At 36.3% G+C, this 18098-nt stretch overlaps 1 protein-coding gene across 2 annotated transcripts; it reads right to left on the bottom strand.

Moving 5' to 3' along the window:
- Nucleotides 1-119: 119 nt before the first annotated feature.
- On the bottom strand, nucleotides 120-17659 carry clockb (clock circadian regulator b). Of its 2 annotated transcripts, none has more exons than XM_081360322.1 (21): nucleotides 17177-17659; nucleotides 16416-16522; nucleotides 15212-15271; nucleotides 14058-14206; nucleotides 12649-12740; nucleotides 12346-12435; nucleotides 12122-12239; nucleotides 11840-11953; nucleotides 11568-11686; nucleotides 11348-11430; nucleotides 11144-11250; nucleotides 10909-11056; nucleotides 10244-10319; nucleotides 9260-9401; nucleotides 8006-8097; nucleotides 7791-7895; nucleotides 6508-6654; nucleotides 6193-6420; nucleotides 4846-4955; nucleotides 4449-4716; nucleotides 120-2627 (listed from the first exon to the last, which is right to left on the bottom strand). In XM_081360322.1, the coding sequence occupies exons 2-21, from the start codon at nucleotides 16430-16432 to the stop codon at nucleotides 2445-2447; spliced, it is 2448 nt and encodes an 815-aa protein (XP_081216448.1). In that variant the 5' UTR covers nucleotides 16433-16522; nucleotides 17177-17659; the 3' UTR covers nucleotides 120-2444. The 2 variants fall into 2 exon arrangements, with proteins under 2 accessions (XP_081216448.1, XP_081216449.1); XM_081360323.1 differs by having other exon boundaries at nucleotides 132-2627; nucleotides 6508-6642.
- Between the last annotated feature and the right edge of the window lie 439 nt (nucleotides 17660-18098).

Genomic DNA, 18098 nt, shown 5'->3' with positions numbered 1-18098 from the left:
TGGGACTATCCGTTTGTCTGACCAATGACAGACAAAAACCTGTTTGCAATGGGTCATTATTTTGGCAATTCCATTTGGAACTGTATTTTGCAGTATAAATGTCACTTAAAGCAAATCTACATAGACAATGTGAATAACATTGTTTGCTTTATTTCAAGATTTAATATTGTGGAGGGAAAATTCTCTTTTTTTTTTTTGGTAAACCAACAGAGGACAATTCCAACAAATTCAGTCACATTGAAGGTGATATGACCTGGTAACATGGTTTTGGTGCACAGCAATTCAGTATGAACAAAATAATAATAAAAAAAGGTTATGGTAACATCTTAAGACTTTTACATTTACTCCCTTGATGATTTATTATTTTATCATTCACTCAATCACTGATTTTCTACTCAGAAATCAGAAGCACTAATCAAATTTCTGGGGCTACAACCAATAACCATCATATTCTGGAAGCACACATTCTTTTGGTTGCATACAGGAATACAAACTGTAAAAAATAAAAGTTAAATTTGGATACAGACGGTTGAAATATCCAGGAATGGCATCTAAAGTCCTATTCAATTATCTTTTCAACCTGTCAGTAGCTTTTTTGGGGGTAATTTATGATTGTATACACAATGAAACATCGGTTCCAACAGTAACAAACAAACACACTTGGGGGGTTTCAGTGCACAACAAAATGAAACGCACAACACAACTATGAAAGAAAATAGGACAAATTAGAGGAAAGTGGACATCTACTTTAGGGGTATCTCCACTTTTGGAATTCCAGAAGTCAACAATATCACAATCTGTTCAGTTTCCATATACCTTTCAGCTCTAACTAGTTGTCTAACAGTGTTACCGGTCTATACACAGCAATACTGTTTAACACGAATGTCTTTAGCCATATGAAAATAAAATTGCTTTGAATACTTCTTATATAAATCCATTTCTGAGGTATATAGCTAAAATGGGGAAACATCTAGAATACTGAGATACTGCAACGCAAGAACTGATTGGTCATCGCTGGGGTTAATACACACTGTAGCAACCCACACAGCGATACTGGAAGAGTCACAAACTGTTATTGATATAATAGCCTGCACTTTAAATTCTCTCTCTCTCTCTCTCTCTCTCTCTCTCTCTCTCTCTCTCACACACACACACACAGACACAGACACAGACAAACATTCAAGCAGTTTAAAGGAAGATCACTTAACTTTAAGACTCTACAGCTGCACGATAACCCTGCTTCGGTTTAAATTACAACTTTGGAAATAAAACGAGGAAGAGGACAATATAATAATTATTTTCCTGAAAAAGGGAATGGGTCCACAGTATTCCGGACCGTCCTCAATAACACATTTAGAAATGCTCTTCCTTGGATGTGGCTTCTTGCATAGTTCCCAAAGCCATAAGGGAGAACATTTATGAAAAAGAGGATTTGAAAGCTTATTTATGGCGTATTATTCTCTGAAAAATACAAGTACCATCCATGCACACAAAAACTAAACCATTAGGTCACAATTACTAGAAGGATGGACTATTTTAGTGTGTATAAACACAATAAGTGCTATATGTAACGGGGAAAAGGTGCACAAAAACGTTTTAGTGGACTACTATGACTCAGCTAAAAAGCCAATTAACATTCAAAAACTGAAAGTAGTTTTTTTTTTTTTTTTAAACAAACTAAAAATTTGACACTTAAAAACAGTCAAATTTGATTCTTCTGCATCAAATGTCTTTGATAATTAGAAATAAACTGAAACTGGGCTTTTTTTTGTATGTCAGAGACATGGGGTATAATAATTCCCCCCCCAAAAAATTCTAAAACAAATCTAGCGCCTCTAAAAAACCTCAAGGACAATCTATTATGAACCCTAACTATACGTGAAAAGACTACTGTAAGGGAAGGGTTAAAAGTAGAAAGCATCACTATATGCATAATATAAAAACGTTAAAATTAAAGTAATACTTTAAAAAACAAAACTGGAAGTACAAATGAAAGTTTACACTTCATGCAGCATATAAAATATTCAATATCTTGCTTTGTTTCTTTACGGTTGTGTATTTACACTGTATGGTACAGAGACTGTACAGATAGACACAGTTCTTTGGGCTGTTTACAATGAAAGCCTGAGAACGAGGTTTGCTGTTTGGCGATGCAAAGGCTAGCAATCCTATACTTTCTGTTGTTGAAATAAATAATGAGTTTGGCAACCACCTGTTGAGGTCAGGTGAGACATTCTGCATGGTTGCCACAGCGTCCATCTGGTGGTGTTGTGTTCCTCGCAGCTGCCACGTTGAGGGAGTTCCTTGTCTGAAAAGCATTTCAGACGCTGCCAGGAAGGGCCGTTTTGTCATAGAGCTTTCAAATGAGTTCAGCACCAATAAACATCCAGAAGAGATGATGCGAGCAGGCTCCTCCATCTGATTGGCCGTTGTGTTTATGCATGTTAATGAGACTGGGCACTAGTGCTGTCAGTCTGGTGAGAAGGGGTTGTTTTCTGCTGTTTTTGAGTGTGTGGTTTCAGTTGCTGCTGCTGCTGCTGTGATGGAGTAAATGTGCCTTGCTGCTGAATAGGGAAAGCCTGCAGGATCAGTTGTGTAGACTGGTTGCCATGGAGAAGGCGTGTGTTCTGACAAATACACAGAAGAAAATTAGATATGCGTCAAACACTTTTATTTAAAAATTAAAGTCGAATGAAATGTTTCACAACAAAAACAAAAAAATGGATGGAAGTGGTTTTACATGGTTTCTATAGACCCTTTTACAGTTGGTAAACACGGTGACGTATTTGTGTGGGCGGAGCTTAGCTGGAGGCAGAAAGATCCCTCTGGCCGCTTCACTAACGTTAGTTTGCAAGTTTTGTTAGCTTGTTTTTTAACAATGACTGGAGAAAATCCGATTTTGTCTTAATGTGCAAGGTCACTCATTGTCCAGGATGCCGATTGTTATTTGCAAAAGTTAATTTTAACGGACGGAACCAGATGACCGTACACGCTCAGTCAATGGACGAACTGATAGGATTAATGTTAACGCTACCTCCGGTTGAGTGGCCTGACTTCTACACCTACCCGATAGAGAAACTGAGGGTAAAGAGAAACTGAGGACATATAAATATATTTAGATGCCTATAATAATATAACTATGTGCTGAATGGTCATGTAAAGACTTGTGTGGTTCAATCCGCAGTTCTGCCTAGCCAGCGCCAAGACGACAATGTAAAGAGTGACACTACGGTGCAATTTTAATGATATGAATATTTTCTAGAAATAAAAATTCCAGATACAGCATACTCATTTTTCATTGATTCTTGCACCCAAGAACACAACAAGATGACTTTTAATAATAAAAATAATAATTTAAGCTCCTTATTATGTAGCCGAATCTGTGCTGGTTTGTATTAACCGCCTCCAGTTTTCCGTTTGTTTTGCCTCCAGCTAGCGCCGTGACGTAGGCGCAAAAGGGGTCTATATGAACCGCTTGTTCAGATCAGTGGTTCTCTATAATATATTATATATATAAAAAAAACACACACACACACACACACACACACACACACACAACCAGTCAAAGGTTTTGGAACGGTAAAATGTTTTTAAAAGTCTCTTCTGCCAACCAAGGATGCATTTACTTGATTAAAACTATCAAAATGTGAAATATTATTACAATTTAAAACAGCTGTTTTCTATGCGAATATATAGTAAAGTGTATTTTACTCTGTGATCAAAGCTGAATTTTCATCATCATTACACCAGTCTTCAGTCACATGATTCTTCAGAAATCATTTTACAGTAATATGATGATTTGATGCTCAAGAAACATTTAATATTATTATCAATGTTTAAAACAGTTATTTATTTACTTTATTTCAGGATTCTTTGATGAATTGAAAGTTCAAAAGACAGCATTTATCTGAAATAGAAAAGCTTTTATAACATTAAACACTACTGTTGAAAAGTTTGGGGTCAGTAAGAGTTTTCATTTTATTTTTTGGGGGAAAGAAATAAAAAAGAAATCAATACTTTAATTCATCAAGGATGAAATAAATTTATCAAAAGTTACAGTAAAGACATTTATAATGTTAAAAAAGATCCTACTTTAAATAAATGCTGTTCTTTCAAATTTCTATTCATCAAAGAATCCAAAAAAAAAAAAAAAAAGTACACAACTGTTTTCAACATTGATAATAATAATGAATGTTTTTTGAGCATCAAATCAGCAAATTATGATGATTTCTAAAGGATCATGTGAGACTGAGGACTGGAGTAATGATGCTGAAAATTCAGCTTTGATCACAGGAATAAATTACATTTCAAAGTATATTAAAATAGAAAACAGTTATTTTAAATTGTCATAATATTTAACAATATTCCTTTTTTAAATTAGTATGCATGCTGAATCACTGAATCAAGTTCTGAAAAGATTCAAAATGAAAATGTGCATGCTTTGTTACCTGTAAAAATGGTTGCTGCTGTTTTGTTGGCTGCTGCGTCGCCCCCTGCTGTTGACTTGTTTGTAATGTGGTAGATTGAGCCTGTTGTTCTGCAGGCGCAGCTGACTGAGTCTGCAGTGCTATGGTCTGTGTCTGACCTTGTTGCTGTGGAAACGGGCTGTAAGCCGTCACCACCTGACCCATAAACATTGTTGTGGGTACCATGACAGCATTACACGCCATTGGAGCTGTCACAATCTTGGTGACCAACTGCTGCCCAGAAGGAAACCTGAGAGTGACAGGGTCAGGTAAAGAAATAAATCATTAATATTAGTTGTATTATTAATAATGATGATAAGCATATATTTTATAAAGTGTCCTGTAAAAGAGAGAGGAGAAAAAAAGACATGTACTGTACCGGTTTATTGCATTGCCCTGATTGATTTTTGAAGCCAGATTGCTGGGTATCTGCACAACATTGGCATTGGCAGGCTGGCTGATCATCATGGTATTATATACAGGACCACGCTGAGAAAAAGAATGAGAGACAGAAAAATTAAGTCATCTATTTAGATGATGTCACCACATGAAGTGGAAGACGAGACATTATGTCATTGTTAATGGGCTTTTTAAGAACTTCTAGGTAATACGCAGCTAAAGATACTGTCTATACAGTCAATGTAGGAGTGTTAACAACTGTAAATCAATCTTTTTTAATAACTAATTGCAACAGAGTTGTGATTGGCGATATATACCTTAAATTTATAAAGCTGCGTTAAATCATAATTAATCATGATATATATACAGTGCTATGCATAAGTTTAGACACCCATGCTAAAGTTGACTAAAAAGAGGAATAAAAAAATCATCTTTTGGAAATTGAACTTAATGCCTTAATTAAAAAAATTAGGAAAAATCCAACCTTTAAGGACACCAATTTTCTTTGTGAATGAATAATGTATCGTAAATAAATAAATGTTCTTCCTTAAAATACATGGTGCATAAGTTTGGACACCCCTATGTTAAATTCCCATAGAGGCAGGCAGATTTTTATTTTTAAAGGCCAGTTACTTCATGGATCCAGGATACTATGCATCCTGATAAAGTTCCCTTGGCCTTTGGAATTAAAATAGCCCCACATCATTCATCACATAGCCTTCACCACACCTAGAGATTGGCATGGAGTACTTTCCATAAGATCATCTCTCAATGCAAATCAAACCAGCTATTAGGCTAACTGAAATAAAACCAAAAGTTGGGGGTCAGTAAGATTTGTTTTGTTTTATCAAAGATGCATTAATTTGATCAAAAGTGACAGTAAAAAAAAAAAGAAAGAAAAAAAAAGAATCCTAATATTAAGCAGCAGAACTATTTTTAACATTGATAAGATGTTTCTTGAGCATTAAATCATCATATTAGCTCGATTTCTGAAGGATCATGTGACAGATTGAAACAGAAAACAGTTCTTTTAAATTGTAATAATATTTCACAACATTACGAATTTAATTAAATAAATGCAGCATTGGTGAGCATAAGTGACTTACTTCAAAAATACACACAAAACAATATTACAGACCCTAAACTTTTAAATGGTAGTGTACATATATAATATATATTTAAAAATATGAATTGACCGAATCTGAAACATTGAATTGTGACCAAAATTCAGATTATCATCATCCATTGAATCTTTTAATAAAGAATCATCTTCAAATCATTGCCAGAGCAAACATTTACACCACTAACCAAAAAAAGACAAACTCACCTGTGTAACAGAAGAGCCCTGTAGATTCTGCTGAAGGGAACGAGGAGCCTGTTGCTGTGGAAGTGCTTGTTGCTGTGGAACAGTCCCACTGTGTGCTGTACTCGTCACATTTTGCCCCTGTATAGCTATGACCCCAGTCTGTGCCCCAACCCCTAAAATGTTAGTCTGTGCCCCTCCAACTTGAGGCAACTGTACGCTGAGTCCACCACCCGACTGCTGCAATATCATCTGAAAGACACCATTTGAATCACATGCTTCTGTTACCATGACAACAATACGATCAATACGAACATCCACACAATTATGCGTGTGTACCTGAGTGCCCGGACCCTGCACTCTCTGCAGCTGCTCATGAATCTGTCTCAGTTCCTCCTGCTGTTTCTGAATGTTGGCCTCTATCATGCGTGTCCTCTGCTCCAGTTGATCCTTTAGGTGCTGCATCGCATTCAACTGCGCAGAGAACTACATTCAGAAAGCACAGAAAGATAAACATTATGGTGTCAATGAAAAAAGAAAGAAAATTAAGAAAAAATATATTCTAGCTGAGCCCCCACCATGAGTTTAAGGCGACTGTTATTTTAGAACGCATCACCTTATTCTTTCCATGACGATGCATCATGCTTGTCACGTGACACACCGCCAGCCACAATAGCGCTGTGTGACAAATGTATTGCTTTAATTTCGTTTTTCCTTTTTTATTCAAAATATTCACTTGTATATAACTTAACTTGTTAACTATATCATGAACTATCTGATATTCCGATTCTCAAATATGTGAATGTGTTTTGTCGTTTAAAAAAAAAAAAAACGTTACGATGATCATGTTAGTTGATTTATAATCCGTGGTGGGCGCCGCAATGTTAGATTGCGCCGCAATTCAGAGAATAGGATCTGTTAGTTTTACATCACGTAAATTCATCCACTTCTCCCGAAATACATGAAATTAAGTTGCTGGTGAAGAGGGAAAACAATAGAGTAAACTTTATAGTTACATTACATTTAATCATTTAGGAGGAGAACAATGGAAGCAATCAGACCAACAAGAGGTCAACAGTATACAAGTGCTGTAACAAGTCTTTTTTTTTTTTTTTTTTTATAAGAAAAAACCAGTATAGAATAGGAAAGGTAATTGCTAGTATTAATTGGTCAGGTACTGACAAAAAAAGATGTGTCTTTAGACATTTTTTGAAAATGATTTTTCAAAAAAAAAAATGTATATAGTTATATATACATATATATCTGATATGAATAAATCAAGCCATCAAATTATAATTGAAAGGATTATTATTGCCGTTTTAATAGACATGAGTGTGTATTTCACAAACTTTAAATTGATTTTTTGCAAGAAATTATGTGCATTTAAATGTCTGAAACCTAAAATAAACATTATGTGGTTGAAAACACTGAATAATTGTGATATGTGACAAATGCTGAGCACGTCCAAAAAGTGCGAAAACACATCTGAATTTAGCAGTTCTAATCTCACAGGTGTGATTGTACGTAAGTGTCAAAGGGTTTAATTGTGGCTTATCTGATCTCTTTCTAAAATTCTCACCAGGGCATTAAGCTGAAACTGCTGAACAAAAAACTATTCTCACCAGGGCATTAGGTTGAACCTGCTGCTGTGGTTGAGGTTGTTGTGGTTGATGTTGGCTGATTTGGACCGAAGATCCAGTTTGATTGGTGTTCTGAGAACTCATGGACTGTCAAAACAAATAAGATATGCTCATAGCTGGTGAGTAATTAAGGTTAAGTTAGAAGTGTTTTGTAAGATAACTAAATACTTTGATGCTGATGAAGAGGCAAGTCTCACCTGTGTGCTGAAAGAGGAACGACGTTGGGGTGTCATATCAACTGCGGGCTGGGGTGGAGTGCTCACATCAGTCTGTAACTTGGAGGGAGTTGCTGAGGAAATCAAACAGATATGAGCGCTTTCCAACCGGCACAAAATCAGGAAAACCCAATAGAACAGCACACTTTTGGTTTTAATCAGGGCTTGACTGACTTAACACCAAACGCGGGTGGATTTCAGCAGTGACGTGTAACAGTCACGCCCACTGGCCACTTTAACGGGTTGAATTTTAAATACATTTCAATTGTAGTCTTCTCAAAAGGCATCTGAAATAACTAGAGGCTAAAATTTGTGAACAAACTTTGATGTGGGCTTGAGAAGCCTGAACCTTGAACCAGGACTCGAACTCGCATCACCTGAAGCACAGCTGCGGCATATGTCAGAGCGATATTGCTCTGACATAACAGCTAATTTTCATCAGATAAATGTCTATGGTTTGTTATATTTCTTATAGATTTCTGCTTGTCCTAAATCAGATTCAGTTAAAGTAGCACAGTGAGATTACATTTAATTGAATGCATTAGTGAGAGAGCGACTGCGTGTGAATCAATCCTACCTGTCTGCGCAGCTTTTCTCTACTAACAGTGAAGCTGTGGGTTTTCATTACTTCAGAAACAGAAAGAAATGCTATAGCTTTTGTTTCTCATCTATTTTATTGATACTGTAAATCACAGGACAGCATTGACAATAAGTTTCTGTGCGAGTATGATCTGTACATGACGTGCAAGCTACTGTCTGTATGTTTGTGTGTGTGTGTGTGTGTGCTACAAAGTAGCAGCGCATTAGTTTAGAACAGTGATTACTTAGGTGTATAATAAACTGTTTAAACGTGTTTAAATTAAATCTGTTTAAATTCACCAGATCAATATTGAGTAGGCTATAAACAAACATTACTTTGTGGAGCGCTTGGAGTACGCATTTATTTATAATTTTAACTGATGGAAACAAGAGAGCAAAAGAGTGGACAAAGATTTCTTATCCTGTGCCCCCCTCAATAGGACAGCATTAGTATCACAGCCAATGTAAGTCTATGGGATTCTTTGATAAGGGGGATCTGTAGAGCCACAGTCAACTTTAATCATATAAAATGTAATTTCCCAACTACAAAGTTGTGGCCAATGAAAATGCCAAATGGCTAATAATTTTGGAAAACCACTAGACACAGTGGCTAGTGAGCAAAAAAAGTTAATGCCAAGCCTTAGTTTTAATGCTTACAGGTGCAGGTGTTGTCAGAGACTGCAGTGTGTGAGGACTTGCGGGAGCTCCTTGAGGAGGTGGAGGGTGTGCGGCTGTTACTGAAACGCTCCAGCACCTCCTTCAGACTGGAGGTGTTCAACTGCGATTCACAGCCGGAAATCTGAGAGAGAGAGAGAGAGAGAGAGAGAGAGAGAGAGAGAGAGAGAGAGAGAGAAAGAGAGAAAGAGAGAAAGAGAGAAAGAGAGAAAGAGAGAAAGAGAGAAAGAGAGAAAGAGAGAAAGAGAGAGAGAGAGAGAGAGAGAGAGAGAGAGAGAGAGAGAGGGGAAAATTTAGACTAAAATATAAATACTTATATATTTATTTGTTTGAAAGTCTCTTATGCTCACCCAGATGGCATTCATTTGATCAAAATACAGATAAAACAGTAATACCGTGAAATATTAATTTAAAATGACTTTTTTGTTTGTTTGTTTGTATATACTTTGTTCAAAATGCTACAAAAAATACTCCTGTGATGACCAGGCTGAATTTTCAGCAGCCATTATTCCAGTCTTCAGTCACATGATCTCCCAGAAATCATCCTAATATGCTGATTTGATGCTCAAGAAACTTTTATTATCAACAATGCACAACATTTGTGCTGCTTTGATGAATACAATGTTCAAAAGAACAAATAACTGACTTCACTTTTGATCAATTTAATGCATGCTTGCTGAAAAATAAATTAATAATACTTCAATTTAATTAAACTTTTGAAAAATAGGGTATATAATAAAGATTTATTTTTATTATATAATTTATTGCAAGTGAGACGCACATGAATGTTAATCATTCAAGAAGCAGCCACAGTTAACCGCCAATGCGATAACCTCAAAATGATTAATGACCTGGCCATTTTCACTAATGTTGTGGAAAATACTTAATCACAATCTGCCTAAGATAAGCCATTTAACAGCATGTCCATTATACCACATTAGTGGACTATTTCAGAGAGCATCTCACCTTGTCTCCAGTCAGCTCAGGGGGAGACTCCTCTATACCCATCTCTCTTCTCCGCTCCGCTCGCACCTCGGCATAACTATAGACAAAAAGAACTGAAAATAAGAGCAGAACTGCAGAAAAGAGTGTACAAAAAGAAAAGAGGTTCAACTCCAGCCCCAAAAACTTGCTGATCTTAGCTGAGCAGCGGAGAAATGCTGTCGCTGTCTATGGCAGTCTCATTGAGCAGTGTAATAATATTGCACAACATTGCTCTTTTTATCTAAATATATAAAACTGTACATGCGAGAGTGCGATTGACTCAATGGTTTCAGTTTCAATATATCACCAAAAAGGACACAAGAGTACCGGGAGTTTATGCGAGCTGCCGGTATGCTAGAATCACTCCCGGTACTGTGAACAGCAAAACAGAAGTGCCAAAATGCCTGCATAAACACCTTAATGCACAGTGTTTGATTTTAGACTGGTTATAGTCAGGTGAACAACACATATCTGCATTACGTCACCGTCCGCTCCTCAAGTCTGTGAAACACATGGCTGGCTTAAAACAGGCTGAGGTTTGCCTGGCTGAGAACAGGCTCTGGCTCCAGAACGCAAACAATTCTGGTGGAAAAGGGGTATGTGGGTATCTAGTTGGATGGTGTAGACATTTATGTGCCTTTGCGTACCTCACAACAGTGTGCGTGCACACAATGAACTCTGGTCGTGAATTCCACTGGTGATAAGTGATGTAGTAGTTAGTCTGGAGCCAAATCCATTGCTGCCCTTTAGTTAAAAAGCGATAATAGCACGATTTCCCTTTTCCAAACTGCATTACTGCAAGCAGACAAATAAAGAGAAAGACATGAAGAATCCGGTACCTAATGAAAGTCTCAAATGTATTTTTGTGCATGCTATACTCACAATGCTCATGGCATTTGGCTAGCGAATGCAGGTCGTCTACATGATAGTAGTCATAGCCTGACGTTCCCAACACCTCAAACGGCATATAGCCAATGATAGGTGGTGCTCTGTAACACAAGGACACACACAGACCTCATTGAAGAAAAAAACTGGACAATGACTTACAAACAAGGAGAAAGTGATATTGTGAGTAAGTGTGAAAACCTGTGATCTAATAGGAGGAATTTCCACTCCAGACTGTGTCGAGATGTGAATTCCTCATAGGGCTCCTCCACCATGCACATCTCCTGTACACAATCAATTGTGTCAATATTAGTGTGTTAATATACTAATATTAAGTAATACCTTATTATGATGAATGACTATGGTTATCTGCTTTCAGATCTACTTTTTCTCTGGATTTTCTGATTGATTATCTGCTTACTTTGATGAATTGGGGTTTGGCGAGCCTCACAGTAGCAATAAAACAGACTGGATCATCGAAGGCCGGCTGCAAAGAACGCTGCAAAACCCCCTCAAGGCCATTCCGGGTTGCATTAGGCACTGAGAATAAAGAAGAATAGAAGAGGAATAAAGTGGAGATTTGTGTTAAGGGAAATTGTCAGTACAAACATGTGTTGAGGGCAGTAATGAATGCAGTTAACATATGGTTTCGTATTCAGTGAGTCTAAATCAAGAGGAAAAACAAACACTCACTGTTGGCAAGTGACTTAAAGTTGCCAATAAACTTGACATATTCATATACAGGCGGTTTCGTGGGATCCACAGATCCTCTGAGGATGTGACAACAAAACTCCATCTGGTTCTTGGCTAAGAAAAACAAACAAACCAAAAAACACTTTAGGTGCATGACAATCTAAATTGAGATCACTGAGTTACAGTGAAAATAGGTAGAGGCAGCAAACATTTGCACAGTTTTTTTTGATAAAATACCACAGCAGAACAGATATCTGGAAGTGATTGAGGTCGGACACTCACACTTGTGGTACTCAGAGTTGAGTTTCTCAATGTCTGGGTGTGAGGCCAGCGCTTTATACACTTCGTCATGCTCCCCCATTGGAAGAAAGTTCAAAAGGTTCTGATCCACCAGGTCCGACTGAAACAAATACGATTATATATGACTGATACAAAAATCTAACAATTCCAGAACAATATTTAAATAGACTTAACACAACTAAACACACACATACTCTCTCACTTACAGGCAGATGCTCAAGCAGAGAGGTTACGCTTTCCGAGACGTAAATTATGTTGCCGTCTGTCAGCATCACAAGGAAAAATCCATCCAGCGCCTTAAAAAAAAAAAAAAAAAAAAAAAAAACCACTATTTAAGACAGCTCCAATCCTAAAGTACAAATTTAATCTAGAAGTGACGTATGAAAAATTATAAACATTAAACATCAATGAGGATGCACTCATATTCTATTAGTGGAACCATCTTTCACAACAGGATGAAACAAAAGAGAAACACAAACACACACATTTTGCCCAAAGCGGGGTCTCACCTCTAGCATCAGCTGTGTAAACTCCTCATTGCTAAGAAATGGGGGTTTCCAATCCTGCTTGATCTCACTCGACTCAGATTGTGCAGCATTTTCTGTATGTGAACACAAACACTTCCTTGTAACTAGTTTTCCTAGGGATCTGTACATCTAAGTTGATTAGAGACTACGCAACCTTTAAAAAGATTTGGGTCTGAAATATTTTTTTTAATGTTTTTTAATGAGATTTCTTCTCACCAAGGTTGCATTTTATCACTGAAAAATACAGTAAAACAGTAATATAGCTAAATATTATTACAATGGCAAAGATGTGATGGCAAAGATACATTTTCAGCAGCCATTACTCAATATTTCAGTTACACAATCCTTCAGAAATCATTCTAATATGCTGATTTGCTGCTTAAGAAAAATTATGTTGAAAACAGTTTTTGTGGAAACACAGTTTCTTTCAGGATGCTTTGTTTCAAAAGAACAGCATATTTTAAATAAAAATCTTTTGTAAAATTATAAATGTATTAAATGCATTAAATTGATCAATTTAATGCACCCTTGCTGAATAAAAGTATTAATTTCTAAAAAAAAAAAAAAAACATTCATTGACCCCAACATTTTTAAAGGTAGTGTTTGTTATTACAGTTCTGAGTGGAATACTAGTATAGCAAAATAGCTTTAGTGAACTAAATATGTACTAAATAATAATAATAAAAAGTACAGCGCTTCCCTACAGTATGCCTTTTTGTCAAATTTGCATTGAATATAATCCTTTGTTTTTGCACAGTAGATTGAGCAGTGGTGCAGAAAACACTACAGTAGTATGCAGCTTTGTTGTCACAGGACCTCGTTACACTGCATATTTTATTCACGAGTAAAGTCCAGCTATCACAAAAATGAAAAAGGATATTTAACTTAAGTGTGGAAGCTGTTAAAAATCAGTGGTGATATAACTGTGAATCTAGAATGGAAGGTTAAGCATACAGCATTATGGGATTCTGTGCAGTATGATCTGTTTTATACTGCACCCTTTTGGCATTTTGGTAGGTCACCAAGTATTCCATGCATACTGTACAGAACATTTGCATAAAGCTCACAACACACATTATTCAGAAAATGCATGAATAGTATGGTAGTAGAATTGCATGATTATTAATGAAGATTACAATTATAGCTGAGATAAATTAATTATGAAATGTGATGATTAAAGCATTCCACATGTAAATCACATGACATTATGCATTTGTCTATTTCCTAGTTGTTGTTTTTTGCAGCAGTTGAACACTTTACCCAATCACACACACATCTGTAGTGCGCATGGCAAAACAATAACGCAGACCTGTAATTATTCCACAGCACTGCATACAACAAATCCCCCTGTTGTTCTGTCTAGAACTTGAATTATTATTTTTTTGCCTCACCTTTTTGCTTGCACAGGTAGTCTATGCTTTTCTGCAATATTGTTGATTTGTCCATCTTGCGTGTGATTCCAGGCAACATGGTGCCAAGTTCTTTAATGAGGACATTGAACTGGTCTCGCCTTTTCTTCTCTGACTTATTTCTCGAAACTCTGTGACAGTAGAGATATAAAAAAAGATAATAAAGCAACAAATAATAAGACAAGGCTGCAAAATGGTTAAGATCCCAACCCAGTAAAAAATTATTCACTTCAGACTAGGGATGATAATTAATCGACAATCGATTAAGCAAAGTCGTCATTAGAGTGCGTGCTTTTGAAAAACGTGCAGCAGACACACGAGGAAGAATGAAGGGAGCACACCGTAGTTACTATTCTAAACGTATTAATGTCTTCAAGCCATGCAATGGATTAAGCAGGCTAGCCATTTATTTCTAAGCATAATTAACCAAAGGTCCCAAAACCCTCCAAACAAGTGATTTTACTGAACATAAGACCTATTTACTTAAGTAACACCACAATAAAAGTACATAGAATAAGTAACAAGTAATGAGATCCTGGTCAGATCCTGGAAGTCCTATAGCTTTAGCAAAAAAACAAGTCATTTCACTCCGTGATCTACGCATTGTCTTATGTTGTGTCCGGTCTCGTTCGAAACCCTTCTATAAAGATATGCAATCTACTATGGATTACTAATATTTCACTAAGTTACAAACCAAAACATGGCGCAAAATCATCATGAGTTTACACGTGTGTCGGTGGCGATTTTTTATACAAATACTTGGTATAGTTTGGCCTCTAACTGAAACAAATATGCTTCTTGTATTCTGCTAGTTGGGACCTTTTCAAAGATATATGACAAGTCTATCTGTTATGTAGGCTACTATGATTTAACAGATTATTTTTTCACTGTGAAAATAAAAGCACTTGTTTAGTGAAGGTCATATTCCCTATATTCACTGTAAAGCCACGCTTCTAAGCTTTAAAACGACACCTATTTTGTGTTGGTTAAGCAAGTGGTTGTTAACAACTTAGTAGTGCTTAGTAGTAATCCATCAACATGACAACTATTTGATGTACATGATGTTTATACCCATTTCTATTATGATAATATTTCATGTTATAAGACAGAAGAACAAAATCTGCAATTAAACTCACCGTTTCGCCTTATCTTTCTCATCATCATCCATCAGCCCATCAAAAACACTACCATCATCCCTAAAACAGGGAAAATAAACACATTTATTCTGTCTGATAGAAAACAATTATTATTTTTTTGTAAATCAATTACATGTCTATCAGGAATGTTTCCTCCAAGGAGGCAAGGGAGACAATGCGTCCTTAAATTGGATGAGAAAATAATCCATATTACAAAAATAAAAACACAAAGCAGGTTAAGTTACAGCAGGAGTCCGTGTCTCTCGTGCCTCCCCTGAGCCTAGTGAGTTTTGACAATGCCTCCATCGTGATATGATTGTATATGATTGGTTCTCGTGATAAAAACAACCTCTTGTTTATGTGCGTGTTCACAAATCGGTCTGCATGAAGACTAGTTAAAAAGTAAACAACTCAGCCACTCAGATATCACCGCTTTCAAAATTGAAATGGCCTGAAAACATGTTGACTGTGGGGTTTTTTTTTTTTGTGAGCAATCAGCTTGGTGGAATTAAAGGTACATTTTCGTGTCTGTAACCGGTGTTTACCGAGCTTGATGACTGATAATCCAAAAACAAGTTTACTATTAAAAAGAACATTTGTTCACAAATAAAACATTATTTAAATTGTTAGTGCTTTTAGATATTATTTTGGAATAGATGTGGAAAATGCTTAAAACTAGATAGATAGATAGATAGATAGATAGAACATTACATATTTAATGTAAATATACTATAAAATAATTTCAGAACACCACTGTACTCCACAGATGTCTATTTTATAAAATAGAGAGAATAGACTAAAAATAGACTTAATTTGAGGACGGACTCAAGAATACAAATTAAAATCAAGCCACACATACTGTACTTTCTTTAAAATATAAACGCAGAATGTGAGACACTGAAAATTCAAGTGTGAATAATACTTGTTAAATTACTACATTTTAATAAGCAGGATGTCAACATATGCATACATCAATTTATACAAATAAAAATTTCAAACATATTTTCTGTTGTACAATATTAAAGAGTCAAAATTATTTTTGAAGAAGTATGCTACTGTTCAAAAGTTTGGGTTTGTATTACTGTTTTCACTGTGCGGAGCACATAAATACAGCCTTGGTGAGTAGAGACTTCTTTCAAAGGTCTTTCAAAAGTCCAAACTTTTGAAAGGCAGTGTACGTAAGTGAATACTGTTTCTGCTTTACCTGTCTCTGGAACTCATGATAACGCCGTCTCATGGATCAGTCTGGGATTAAAAACACCCTGACGCATTGGGAAGACATTGAAGAAAGGGGCCTGCCAATGTGAAAGTCTGCAGCAGACACACAAAACAGAAGATAACTGAATGACAAATGAACAGTTTAGTTTAATAGCCTACTGTTTCTTTCTGTGAATCTGTTTGGTCACTCAGAGGTGAAAAGTTAATTGATGGACATGGCACTGGAGGTCACATGACTGCTTCCTCAACATAAATACATGTCAGAGAGGATATAATCCTACTTGTTTGTACATTTTCACTTGCTAATTCAAAAGTCACCGTTTATTACATAATTTAAAAGCCTCTAATGAAGTGCATTTAAAGCATGCAGTCATGCATCTCAACCCTCTGACATTCTGCTCATCATTCCAGTTCAACCCAATAATTACATGTAAATTGCAACAGCAAAAGCAGTTACTGTAAACATGCCAATCATTCATTTACAACACTCAAACCTTCATAACAAGGACACTGACGTTGTGAGAAAACATCCAAACGAAACCATGAGTGCATGTTGAAAAATAAAATGGCACGTCAATGTATAATAACAGTGATATATACACTTTAAGACATAGTGCTACTTTTTAAGACTTAAAAAAAAAAGAAAAAGAAATCTTATACTATGTCTGGGTTTTCCTGCACAACAGTGTATGCACCACGGAACTATCGCCTTTATCAACAACATAAGTATATTTGGTAATTACCTACCGAAAAAATACACTCGCACATCCACACAGGTGCCTGGTCAGATCTACGCTCCTTCGGTCCCGGCATCACAATGCATCGCTGCGATGAATAATCACGGTTTAATAATAATGTAGTGTGAAAATACAATGCTGAATTTCATACGCGCACTTCCTCAAGCGGTCTCGCGAATGTGGGTCAGCGGGCCTAATGGCACGCGAGGCGGAACGGAAGCTCCTCCTGAGTCCTGATCACCGCAAAATCAGCACACTTTCAAAGTGCAAGTTAAGTTCGAGCTCGAAACGCTATATACAGTCTGAGTTTAGACTTTGTAGCTACCTCTTTTCTTTTTCTTTTACCTTCGATTGGCGGCGACAAGAGAGCGATATCGGTTGCGAACAGAATGAAAACATTTAAAGCCAGGCCTGCGCGCAGTCAAAGACATGCGCAGTAGCGTACGCCATAAGCGCACACGGGCCTCTTTAGTTCACTTGCAAAATAATGTGCAAGTAGTACAGGGGCTTTGCAAAGCTAAATACTAGTGCAAATACTTATCCTTTATATGGACTGTTTGCATTATTTTATTTCAGTGGTACCTTTGATACCTTTTGTCAGCAGTGTCTTTGTCATTACCTATATTTAAAAGGTTCAATAAAGTGGAATAAAATGCAATTTTTGATAAGATCTAATTATTGTTTTTGCCTTTCAGTGTCACTGATTTATTTTTATTTTTTTTACATTTTAACTGTGCTCTTTGATAATGTATTATTGATTATGTCTCCCTATTATTGACATCTGTTTCCCAACAACCCCGACTTTTTAACTTACAATTCTGCATTTTTTCCCCCTCAATTTGGAGTTTATATCTCGCAATTCTGAGGGAAAAAAGAATTCTCAGAATTGCGAGTTTATATCTCATAGTTCTGAAAAAAAAGAGAGTCTGATT

Source organism: Scardinius erythrophthalmus (assembly GCF_964197995.2).
Source record: "Scardinius erythrophthalmus genome assembly, chromosome: 3".
Taxonomy (NCBI): Eukaryota; Metazoa; Chordata; class Actinopteri; order Cypriniformes; family Leuciscidae; genus Scardinius; species Scardinius erythrophthalmus.
Note: the sequence above shows the minus strand (reverse complement) of the source record. Positions and strands in the feature narration are given on the sequence as shown.